The 12449-nt window shown below is 43.3% G+C and overlaps 2 protein-coding genes across 4 annotated transcripts in view; one reads left to right on the top strand and one right to left on the bottom strand.

The window, feature by feature from the left end:
* Positions 1-4992, top strand: part of LOC118160729 (trifunctional purine biosynthetic protein adenosine-3) — a 31867-nt gene extending 26875 nt beyond the window's left edge. For both annotated transcript variants that reach the window (XM_035315676.1, XM_035315677.1), the window contains exons 20-22: positions 168-309; positions 3212-3327; positions 4489-4992. In XM_035315676.1, the coding sequence (XP_035171567.1) occupies positions 168-309; positions 3212-3327; positions 4489-4671 (441 nt within the window). In that variant the 3' untranslated portion in view covers positions 4672-4992. The remainder of the gene's footprint in view (positions 1-167; positions 310-3211; positions 3328-4488) is intronic.
* A 3247-nt stretch (positions 4993-8239) lies between these two features.
* LOC118160730 (trifunctional purine biosynthetic protein adenosine-3-like) overlaps positions 8240-12449 on the bottom strand; it is a 26937-nt gene continuing 22727 nt past the window's right edge. Inside the window, exons 15-18 of one of the 2 annotated variants that reach the window (XM_035315678.1) lie at positions 12217-12347; positions 10643-10784; positions 9421-9536; positions 8240-8892 (exon numbers count right to left, since the gene is read on the bottom strand). In XM_035315678.1, the coding sequence (XP_035171569.1) occupies positions 8623-8892; positions 9421-9536; positions 10643-10784; positions 12217-12347 (659 nt within the window). In that variant the 3' untranslated portion in view covers positions 8240-8622. The remainder of the gene's footprint in view (positions 8893-9420; positions 9537-10642; positions 10785-12216; positions 12348-12449) is intronic. The other variant, XM_035315679.1, reaches the window with a different exon arrangement.

Genomic DNA, 12449 nt, shown 5'->3' with positions numbered 1-12449 from the left:
TGCTGTGTATGTGTACCTAACTGTAGCCACATGTGGAGATTTACTTGTTTGTTTTTTGTTGTTGTTTGTTTGCTTATTACTCCAGAGCACCATTTCATTCTGTTCTTAGGGCATTTAGGCTGAATTAACCCCAGGCCCATGTTTGTTCCTCTTTTGGATTATCACAGGTTATCGACCATAAATTGTATGAAAGTCGCACTGCATTTGACAGTGCAGTTGACAAAGTCCTCGAAGAATTCTCAGTTGAACTGATCTGCCTTGCTGGGTTTATGCGAATACTGTCGGGTCCTTTTGTCAAGAAATGGGAAGGTAAGCACAGCGTGTTTCTATATGCATTTAAATAATAATAATAATTTTATATACTATCCTCAGGAAAAAAGAAAATGGAAAATACAGAAAGGGACAATATTAATTCTGGGTTTGCAGGAAACTAGACTTTTCCCATCTGGTAGGGAAAGGGTTGAAAGAAAGCCCCACAGAAGCTTGAGGAAGGCAAGTGCAAATGCAACTCCTTGTGGTCTTTGATTTATTAGAAAATCTTTGTAAAGTAAGGCTGTAAAACTTCAGACCTCTGCAAACATGAGGTGTTGGCCAAGTTGTTGCCTAAGCGGTAAGGGGTGGTGAGTGTTCAGCCTTCCTCTAACAGATGAGTATCTTTGGCTGCAGGTTAAACTGCAGAGCTAGGCAGTGATGTGCAGTTCCTGGTAATGAGGTCTTAGCAATTTGGTGAGGTGAGATATCCCAGGAGCCATGTGAGTCTGGGGGCGGCTCGTTTGTCTGAGGTGTTCACAGTGTCTCCATTCTGGTCATCTTTTACAATTTTGCCAGTTCTTTGTTACAGGCTGGTAACACCTCTGCCTACCTCAGTGGTCGCTCTCCCTCCTCGAGCTGTTACATTCCTTTTCTTATCTCTTTGTTACTTTCAGGGAGTTCTGAATTACACAGGGGCAGCTGCCTCTCTCACTCTCTGCTCTACTTTGGGTTCAGTCACAGTTACTTAAACTAGTTCTTGCTCACACCACATACAGGCTGGCCAGCATGTACACTGCAGCTCTTCAGGCAACTTTTATTGTTCACATGGTGACTTTTGTATTACTCTGGGTGTGTCCGTGACACAGATCTTTTACACCTGAGCTACTTTTCAAACCTCTCTTTAAAATCAGTAGAGCAAAGGAGGCATTCCTAGGAGGCAATTCATTTTGTGCTAAAGCTGTCAACTAACAGAGTCAGATGAATTGTTTTTGTTTCTCTTCGTTACGGGGTCCAGAAGACCTAGCAGTAAATGTCTGTATTGTAGACAGCTGTAGTTAAGAGAGAGAAATCCCTCACTACATGAGATGTTTAGCGACAGAGCACTTCCAGCGCTGACGGTCGCCCTGCACAGTGCAGGATTTGTATTACGCTTAGGACTAGCCTGAGAGCAGAAGTTAAGACTCTTCAAGCACAGGGTGTCTGCACTGGTTAATTCATTTTTTTAAAATATCCAGCACTGAACTGAGGTGGAAAACAGACACCTACCTGAGCTCTGACCAAGAGTATCCATCAGGTAGGGCCTAGATATGAGCTCAGACACTCAATAAAGCTTACTTGTTACCATGTAAAACTCAGACCTTGCCATGCCTATGCACTGGCTCATCTAAGTTGTCCAGGAACAATCATTTCTTGTTGCTGTTGGAAAGCTGTTGTCTTTCCTTTCTCCAGCAGTTACAAGGACACAGAGCGTAAAGTTAGTTGTGAAACTCCTCTTCTTGCTTAATGGCCCTGGAATGTTAGCTGTGAATTCTAGCAGAAAGGACAGATATAAAGGAGTAAACAAACAGAAAGCTGCTTTCCTTTAGAGCAGATTCTGATGGTACTGTAAGGAGAAATGGAGGAAACTCCAACAGAAGTGGAGAGAGTTATTTGCGGCTTCGGGTCATCAGTACTTTTTTGCTTAAGCAGCAAGCAGGGAGATGCTGATGCATAAAACTACATATTTTTGAGATACAAAACCAGATCAGTCAATAAATTTGCCTCTAAGTTTTGCAGGTCAAAACCTGCGTGAGTTCTTGCAGTGGGAGTGCAGGTTTTGTATTGCACTGCCCGAAATGGCCTTCAATTCACATTACAGAATCATATGAGTCTATTTCAGTCCCCTGCTGCCTCCGCCAGCATATGTCAGCTCAGCCTTACTGCTTGGCATTTCGGTGGTGTTCAGTGGATCCTGATGACATACAGCCTTCCTAAGCAGGAGGCATGGAGAGACAGCGTGGGCGTAGCACACTGCGATATAAATAGCGTTGATGGTCATTTTCTTTTTTATCTTGTGAGGGTTTGTACTGAATCTAAGAGAAGATGTAGCCCTGCTAAGCACCTTTTGACTTTGCTCTGGTCCAGCGTTGGCAGGACAAGTTGTCACAGGCATATTAGGAGCAGGCAGGGAAAGCGTGCCAGAAGAAAAAAAGTGTTCTGATGGTTTAACTGTGGCTTTGCTCTAACAGTGAGACCCTGAGGTCATGGATAGCCCCTGTGTCCTGCTGTACAGCTAGGTAGGAGCTAAGGCATATGCTTTCTCTTTTAAGGAAAACATAAGGTGCAGGCTTCCCAGGGCTCTAACAACAGCCCCACCTGGCCGAGCATTAAAGGTTACGTTACTCATTTTGGGATCTCCTAGCCAACTTTCCGCATGGAAAGTAGAAGTGGTAGACAGGTGCTTTTCCAAAGGGCACAGCGAAGGACTCCTCTTTGAGCAGCTGTTGTCTTTCATTAAACCTAAACAGGTGTGGGGGAAAAGTCCGGGCTAAAGAATTTTTGCCTTGTCACAGGAGTCTGTTACATCATTTGAAACCACGCCAAGTTTCTTGAGGGTATTGAGTTTGTAAGAAAGAGGATTGTGCTTGTGAGGAAAGAAGAGAAGAACAAGATGTAGAGGGAAAGGACCATTTTTTTTTTTTTAAAGAAATCCTAATTAGTCACTGGAGAAATACGCTTTAGCCATGGAATTAATTGTACCTGTTTGCTGTCTTTGATGTATTGAAATGGCAAGGCATTCTGACATGCTTTGAGCTGGTTATCTGTTGCTAACATCAAAAATAGCATATGCAAAAGTCAGTTAATGCTTAGAAAAATCTTTTTCACAGATGTATATTGTTCCTCGGTTGACTATTGATACTTTGAACACTCTGATAAGTCTGAATGCTAAAAGGCAATGACCTCACTTACTTGTTTCTAGGAAAAATATTGAACATCCACCCATCCTTGCTGCCTTCTTTCAAGGGAGCAAATGCCCACAAATTGGTGTTAGAAGCTGGCGTCCGAGTCACAGGCTGTACCGTACACTTTGTAGCTGTAAGTACTTCCTTCCTCCACTCTTTGTAATTCACAGGTCTTAAGATTTTAATCTCGGAGCTTGTTAAGAAAACCCTTATAGCATCACGCTTGATTACCTTTTCTCCTTTGTTCATTCATACCATTATTAGGCAATATAATGCTTTAGTTTGCTGTCCCTGGAGAAGAAACTGGAACTGAATACAGGAGTTACAGCTTTACTTCAGTTAACTTCTTCCTTAAGTATCTCACTGCTGCCATTCCAGCAGTTGCAGTGGGGTTATTAGTTCACATAATGCCTTGACTAACCCCAAATCTTTATTAGTACACATCATCTTCTTAGATTTTATCATACAACCTTCCTTATTTGTTGCTTTCAAGAAAAAAAAACAACACTGGAAATGGCACAAGAAGTCTAGATTTGTTAAGAAGTAATCCCATGTTTGTGTGAACAGATAAAAACTTAATTTATATAAGTCCAAAACTAAAAACAAAAGCCCAGCGGTCTTTCAACAGGGAAGATGTACATGCTTATCAGTTTAGGGAGGTTTGTTTCTACCTTTTTTCATTCTCAGTGTTGACAGTAAATATTCTCCAGTCCTCTGCTGCATTCTTCAGATTATTCTCTGCTTTTCCACTGCTCCTGAAATCTGTTTTCCCATTTGCTTTCCCTTGGAAAATGAAAAACTGTTTTTTCCCAGTTAGAAAAAAATGCATTCCTTTCTCCAAAACATGACTGTTGCTTTCTGTGTGGCAACATCCTGAGAAACAATAACTAAACAGCAGGGATCTGCCTCGTTAACATGCAAAAGAAAGATCTGCTGGGTCCTCTAGTCTAGCTCTGTGCCAAAGCTGGCTAATTCACTTTTCTGAATTGAAATATCAGAATTTCGTCCAATTTAGCCCATCATGTCCTCAGTTAACGTGGCTTTTGTTTTCTGCACCAGAAACATTACTCACCACCTCTTTTTCTTTGAAACCTACACTTCTGATAGTTCCTCACAGGCCAGTGTGTGTCAGCATCTTCTCTGCATTCCTCTCATTGGCCTATTTTCACGTTTCCCGTAATAATGTAACGATAAACAGATCCCTGAGGCATCTGGATCACATTAATTGCTGCACATCCGTGCCCCTCTCTCTCCTCCTTCAGCCGTACAGACTTTCTGGCTATTGCTTTTACAGGAGGAGGTTGATGCTGGAGCTATCATTTTCCAAGAGGCAGTTCCCGTTAAGGTTGGTGACACAGTGGAGACCCTGTCCGAAAGGGTGAAGGAGGCTGAGCACCGAGCCTTCCCAGCTGCCCTGCAGCTTGTCGCCAGCGGGGCTGTACAGGTGGGGGATGCTGGCAAGATCTGCTGGAAGTAAGAGCAGCAAGTCCACGGAGCTCCTCAGGTGGTACAGCTGACGTACATTAATTGATCAAAACACAGGTCACAGTCTAATAATGTGCACCCTGTATTCACTTCACAACATGTTTTCAGTAAAGGATTTAGCATTTCATGTGCTCAGTCAAATGGCTAAAGATTCAAAGCAAAATGCAGAGAAAGCCACAAATGGGAATGTTACGACGGGGGGCTGTTCCCAGTAGTTCTGGCTACAGCCCCGTTACATGCTTCTTATTTACGGTCACTTCCTTGTCCAACATTTCAGTTCTCAATCAGTTTCTTCACAACAGCAACAAAAAAATCTTGGTTACAGAGAGGTCTAAACATCTGAGATTGACTTAGGAACATCACTGTTACTCTCCAAACGGACCAGGGGATTCTCTTGTCACGTGCTGTAAAGTGTCTGTAAGGAGGAGTAATGGCAGGTAGTAAAATGGAAGTGATGGCCCTAGGCAAAGACTTGACTCACAAAAACATAGAGCCACAACAACAAAAAAACCTGGCCTTACCCTTCCTGCAGATAACAAAGTGCACTTTTTTTCCATCTAGTTTCTGTTTCAATGTTGGTAGATCCTGTCTGGCCTAGATTCTGGATGTATCCAATAACGTCAAATACTGAACCTGCTATCAGTCAGATGCTAATAGAATTAAACTTCTGCTGACCACCTGACTTCAAGGATTTCCCTATGAATCCACACAGTCCACACATGAATTCCCCTCAGAGATTTGTTAAGAACCAAAAGAGTAAGGATTTTTTTTTTTTTTCTGAATGAGCAGAAAGGGAATTAGTACAAGACAAAAATGTTTTCTTGGCTTGTGAGACATTCCTCAATTCTGCTGAAGTTAAGTGCCTGTATTCTGGGAATAGTATTTTCACCTAGAATAATACTGATGCAAACCCGGGAAATGTTACTGTTTTCAGAGCTGTAAGACTTTATCATAGGTGAATTCTGTGAAAAAGCACCTGGTTTTCTTTTAATGTGTTGTAGCTGTGAAAACATTTTAATGTATTTACAAAAATAATCATTTTTGTCCCATACAAACCAGAAGCATCTGACTGCAGCCAATTATGTGTATTTTAGAATACACATATTCCCTTTACTACAGAGAAAACTGGTTTCTATTCTGTGCACTGATGTCCTTATGGTAATCTCAATTTGGATTTGAAATAAAGTCTAATAACATTAAAGACCTTAATGTATCAAAATCTTTCCCCGGATTTCCTTTTCCAAGGGCGTAAGCTGAAGAAGGAGTTTGTGAAAGAGAATCTAACTACATCTGCAGTGCAATGACTGCAGATCAGTTTCTGAGGCTACGGACGTGTGCAATCCTGCAAAAGTTAGTTATAATTCTGGAGCGTGGTGACCTTACTGGTTCCGTGGCCAGATGGTCTGCGATGAAGAAGCTTGCTGACAAAATACTCCTGTCATCTTCTGTCATTGAGGAGAAAGCTCAAGCAAATACAGAGAAAAATTATGTGGTCAAATTTCATGGGCTTGTAAAAGGCAAAGAATAAAAGGTAAATCTTCATCACAGCATTTTTCTGTACAAGCCTACCTTTGCAGAAGAAAGCCATCCCCACAGGCCAACTGTCCGCCAAGGCTTGCCATCCGCTCTGTCTCGGGGAGGGTGTAAAAGAGGCAGGGAGCGTCCAGCTCTGCCTGGGGTGCAGTCTGCACAACTTCAGTGCTAGCCGTGACACAGCACATCTCTTACAAGTCAAAAAGAAATCAGTCTTAAATGAATTCACACGTTGGTGTTACTTGTTCCACCAGTTGTGAAATCACTACCCGTGCAGCTAGAAAGTAAATCATTGATAAAAGCAGTTTGATCCCTGACAGGACGGTCAAAAGCCATGGCAACCTCACATCCAATACCCCAATCTGTCACAGACATCTTGAGCAAGACTCAGGTATTTTGCTGTCTAAGAATGATGACAAATGGGATTTAAGCACCTATCTGCATTTCTGCAAATCTCTAAAAGGAAATTCTATTGTGAACTGGCCCTTAGACTGCTTAAAAAGAATAGTATGTAAAAGGAATTGATTAAAAGACCACACCCAGTCCCCAAGGGATGCCTTAAACACAGAGGAAGTTGTTTGATACCGCGGTGATAGCCTGGAGAACTGTTAGAGCACAATAGCTGGCATCCTATTCTCTTTTAACAGTTTATTAGTTAGGTTTGAAACATCAATCATGCTTGGTATGCAAGCCAAATAGTTTACAACGTTAAGTTAATATACAACATTAAGTTACAACACGGTTGTAACAGGCCAAGAGCAAAATAAGCAGTGTGTTTATCATAAATATTAACTATAAGTACCAAACATTTGTTAATCTCTCCTTGTTACAGTTCTTCCTATTCCTCCTAGATCACAAAAATACACGTTCCTTGCTCCCGCTGTTGGAGTGCAAAGCCAAATACAGAAATGGCAGAGCTTGCAGGCAAGAAGCTGAATTCCCCTTCCTCCCCCTTCCCTCCTGCGCTGAAACAGCGCTAGCTACACATTAAATAAGTAAATACTTTGGATGTTTTAAATGGAGCTGACTCATGCTCTCAAACAGCCTGACATGGCCAAGAGCCAGTTGTACAGTATGTCCCTTACTCGTACAGTACATGTAATTCCAAACAATGCTTTTTTGTTGTTGTTTTTCACTGCATCTGATGGCTGATAGTGATCCCTCCCCTGGAAGTTCAGCTCTGGCTACTTCTTTTCTAGTTTGTTCAAGTAATTTCTTAGCTAGATTTCTTCCTCTCATTTATGTTGCTTTGCATGCAAGTCATTATCCTGGCAGCAAGATATAAAGCTTCCCACAGAAAAAGGTTTTATTTAACAGCAGTGACTCTTCGGGCCAAGCCAATCATTAAGTCAGCAGAAAGAAAAACTTAAGATTTTCCTGCCATGGCAAGTCAAGCTGAGGATATCCTGCGGGTTTCACAGAGGAAGAAAAATGTCTGAAATCTGGTAACTATTTCTAGTCCCTCTAACCATTTTTCCACCCCTCAAGATCCAGAAGTTTTAATATGAAATTCTGGGAATGTCTGTCTACTCCCTTTTTCGAGGAACAGGGCAAAGTGCCTAGAGTTATGTTCAGTGTGTACTACTATTTTGTATTGACAACAATCCATGATGGGCAGCTTGTTTCATTTTGTTTTGCCTTCAGAAAAGTTCCCTGCCTTGCTGGCGGTTGGCTTTTCTGCTGGCAGCTCACTGGACATCTCTATTAGTTAGAAGGACCCACAAAGGGGTTTTGCTTCAACACTAATTTCCCTGCCCACTTTTGCCTGCTTAAAGGCACAAAACCAGATCAAAGAGCCAGTAGCAGCAGGTTTGAAATTTGTCCATCCCCAGGAGTTAAAACACATTAAGGGCTGAATTACTAAGGATCACATGCTCCACGTTACTCTACTCTCACACCCTGTTAGTGAAATTGGTCCAGTGTAGCTTGAAAACACAAACGCCCCTCTCACAGAACTGTGCCTTCATCCCTAAGGCTTGGTCACCCCGCACACACCGTGCCAGGTTGGGGCACGCTTCTGATCTGCCCCAACACATCCAGCCTCCTCCATCTGAGGAGCTGTGAAGCTCTTCATGCTCCTCAATGCGATGCAGCCAACAAAAATTAATCCCTCAGAAGAATTCCTCTCCCTCTGAAGCACTAGCCCACTTTCACAGCTTAAGCCCCCTCTTTGCTTTGTAGCACAGCATTACTTTGCAGATGAAAACCAACAAAGAAATTCGAGATCTGAAATGAGTTTGGCTCCCACAGCCAATTTGCAAAAGGCGTAAGTAAAGCTGCAAGCTAAGGGGAAAGAGATCGTGGCTCGGAATGGAAACGCAACAGCGATATGCCTGCGGTGCAAGCCAAGCACGTCAAGGGAAGGAAGGAGGAAGGACAGGTGAGCAGAGCAAGCCGCTCGTCAGCCTGCCTACACCACATCATTTTTCTGTGGCTCCAGCATCACAGGAGAGGAAACGCAGTCACTCTTCTCTTGAAGACACAGACTTTGTCCCTCTTGTTTCCAGCAGGTTTTACCATCAGCTCCTAGCTGCACTGCTCCACTGGCCACCAGCTGCAGGGCGATGGGAAAAGCCCGGCACTCGGCTTCTTTAACCCTCTCCGACAGCATCTCCTCGGTGTCATCTGCCTTCACGGATACCGGCTCCTGGTGGATCACTGCTTTGGGGCAAGACTCCTCCTGCAACAGAGATGGGAAGTCTTTCAGAAGAGGGCGGTTAACAGTGTCAGTGAGGGTATGGAGGGTGTGCACAGGGCAAAGAAAGTCTCGTGAGGTACCTCAGTAAGCACAGAGCTAGCTGTGGGCAAGTATACCTGTGGGCCACCTCCACTGGGGGTGCATACGTCACATTAGGAGGTAGACTGTGGAGAGAGAGGTGGGCTAGAAGATTCAGAGGACAGTTTGCTGAGGACAGGAGAAACTGGGGGAAAAAATTAAAAACAAAAACAAAACATAAAATGAAGGAAGACAGCGAGACCTTGAAAAAGCACAAATAAGGGGGTGAAAAGGTAGAAACAAGGCAAGCAAAATGTGATAGAGGGGAAGGGCCTGCAAAGGGTCTCCCCAGTCAGTGTAAAGCTGTCTTTCCAAATCAAAGAAACCCCCACATGTTGTACCTGGTAACATTCCCAAGGGAACATTCCCCAAGGGGAAAAAAGGCAAATTCATGTTCATAACTTCCTCACTGTTAGGCAAGAGGACACTTACCAGGACGAAATGCACTGTGCAGCCTGTGACTTTGAATCCAGTTTGCGGGGACTGCTGATGGACATTTCCACCCTTGATTGGTGGGAAAAGCGATGGGGAAGCATTCAGAATTTTCCCTAGATATCAGTGTGAGAGGAGAAAAGAAAAAATGAGTTTGAAAGGAATTTCCTTCAAGTTGGCTGTGATCATCAGTTCAAACCAACAGCAGTCAGCACCGCTCAGGAGTTCAAATGGTCCCAGTAGCAGTCAAGATGCAACAGGGCATGTTTGTGTTTAAAAGGAAAAAGAGAAGTGGTGTTATGATCTCTAAGAAATCTGGGGAAGTGCTGCTCTGATCTGAGGAAATACTGCTCTTCCAGAAACACAAGTGATGGTGGGCAAGCTTTGCCAGGCAAGCATGTCTCAGTTGAGGCCAAGGACCTCATTTGCTGCTGCAGCTATGGCCAGAGAGAGTCATGAGTCTCTTCCCTCTCAGGTGACCAGCCCTCGTGCTGCAGACAAGGGGCTTGGAAGCAGAGGACTTCACCCTGCAGCCTCACACTGAGCCCCTGCACAGACGGAGGCCGTTCCCACAGGAAACATGATTCCCTAAGAAGCCTGTCCACGTGCGATCTGCAGTCAGTAATGTCTGAGCAAGGCCTCAGGAGTCGGTACGTGGTGCCCAGTGCCAAGAAGAGACAGGAGCATGCATTCCCTCCTCTGCTGGCCTGCATGTAAAGAAAACTCTGCCCCAGTGCAGAGCCGAGCCATCCTCACCTAGGGAGCTGCAGTGGCTGTGCGTCCAGCACGCAGCACAGAGCAGTGCTAGGTGCAGCCCTAGGAGGGGGACGCATTAAGAAATCACCCCCTCTCACAGTTTTCTGTGAAACATCTGCAGGGAGCAAGTTCAGCACAACTCCCCAGCACAGATCCTGGACGGAAACATAGAACCAAACTTCCACCTGCTCCACAGACACTTCTCGTTCCCAGTAGGAAGGCAGACAGACCAACCCCATGACACTGCTTTTGCCCCTCTGTTGTGCCAGCACAGGGCACTTCACTGCCAATACAGAGTTGCTGGCCAGAAGGAATGCAAATGGTAACCCCACTGATTTACACGCAGTCCTCAGTATCAGCAAGGCTGAGAGAGCTGTAACTGTAAGATGAAGAAATGTGACTGTAATCCTAGCACAACTAAGCATCTGTATTTTAGTTTCTCTTTTACAGAGTTACAGTTTCTTACCTTTCCATTTTCTGAGAAAAGGACTGGACAGAATTCTCATAAATCCTGAAAGGCATATCAGCTCAACAGCAAATTCTTCAAGAACTTGGTCAATTGTGCTGTCAAATTCAGAGCGACTCCCGTATAACTTATGATCAATCACCTGAAGCATTAAAATAGATCAAAAGCTATATCAAGGAAATAACTTCATGTGAATGAGAGTAGCTACTTGAGCAATAAAGACAAAACAGAACAGATTCATCCCAGGACACTCAAAGACTTAAAGAGTTATGAGCTTGCACATTATTCAGGATATCTGTGATTTTCCTGTTCATAGCAACATTCTTGGGAACATCCCAATCACTTGCTAGTTAACACAGGTTGTTTCTCACAAAATGCTTTCTAGTACACGTAGAAAATCTGCACGAAGAGAAATCAAGAGTGAAAAAAAGAAACTTGGATAATGTGGTGTTGAAGGAAATAAGGGGGAAGGAATAAGGAAATAAGGGGCAATTTTCAGAAGATACTGATCTCTTGCTCCAGAATGCCTGGCTGAAGATTAGAGTAATAATCAACATCACCACCAGCCAGTCTGTATGTGCTTACAGAAAATCATATATTTATCTAGAAAGACAACAAACTGACTGGACATGCCATGTAACAGGAGGACTTAAGTCTTGCTTTAGTTCTACTCAGCCCCTTTGACCCAATTCCCAACGTAAGTGTTGATTCCTGACTGCTCACAAAGACATTATAAGGGGCTGCAGAGCCATTATGCTCTTACCTATGAAAATGTGAATGAATTTTAACATAATTTAACTTTTTTTTTTTTTTTTGCCAGTCTTTATGCTGCCAGAAAAAAAAAAAAAAAGGTCATATGGATCCAACTCAGCTGTTAAGGGAGCTTGTTGAAAACTTTTTAATGCATGGAGAGGCTCTAACAGCATTTATTCCCATCTGTGTATAGCTGTACACATGCAATAACTGCTCCAAAACATTAAACGTTAAGAAAGAAGAGTTCCTGATGGGCTACATTTGAAACCACAAACCATTCATTTTCAAAAGCCACCTTCTCTGCTTTGCCAAATACGATGGCACGATGTTATTCTCTTTCTGTATCTTTGCTTTATGAAACAAACCAGTGAAAGCTTCCCTAACACTTTACTGACCAAAAGCAGAGAAGACTTGGGCGGTGCTGCTGAAAATGACTGAGCACACAGGATGAAGGTCTTTCTAAAAATCATCGAAGCATTTGCAAGAGTAAAACATAAACATATTAATTTCAGTGAGATGTAAGCACATCTCTAAACTTAGGCATGTGCTTATTTTAAGTCCCTTCCTAACTCTGGACTGTAACGCTCACTGAAGAGACAGGAGAGACACTCACAACCTCCAGTGAGCGCTGTGTCAGGCCCATACAGCTTCCAGCTCTGTCTCTGCTGGTAACTTTGACAGTTCTGTGCTACATCCACTTACCTACATAGAAGATCTAAACAGACGTGAAACATGAATTCTCACCAAGCATCACATTACAGACCTACAGATTCAGTAAGTGTGAGCTGGTGATATAAAGGAAAGGAAACGAGTGCCTTTACCCTGGTGGGAATCCCAGCACGGGCTGCATTTCGTAGTTCTTCCACGCCGGACTTGTTGGAGATGACAAGAACCACTTGAGCACAACTGCCTGGTTCTTTTGCATAATTGATGAGCGCAGCTAGATTTGTGCCTCAAAGGGAAAGAGAGCAAACATTTACGATACAGACAAGCATCTGTATCACTGAGAAGTGACTCTTAGCCCTGTTTATATGTTAAAAATCTTGGTTTCAAG

The sequence above is a fragment of the Oxyura jamaicensis genome, chromosome 1 (assembly GCF_011077185.1).
Source record: "Oxyura jamaicensis isolate SHBP4307 breed ruddy duck chromosome 1, BPBGC_Ojam_1.0, whole genome shotgun sequence".
Taxonomy (NCBI): Eukaryota; Metazoa; Chordata; class Aves; order Anseriformes; family Anatidae; genus Oxyura; species Oxyura jamaicensis.
The sequence above is the reverse complement of the archived record's forward strand: the minus strand, read 5'-3'. Positions and strand labels throughout refer to the sequence as shown.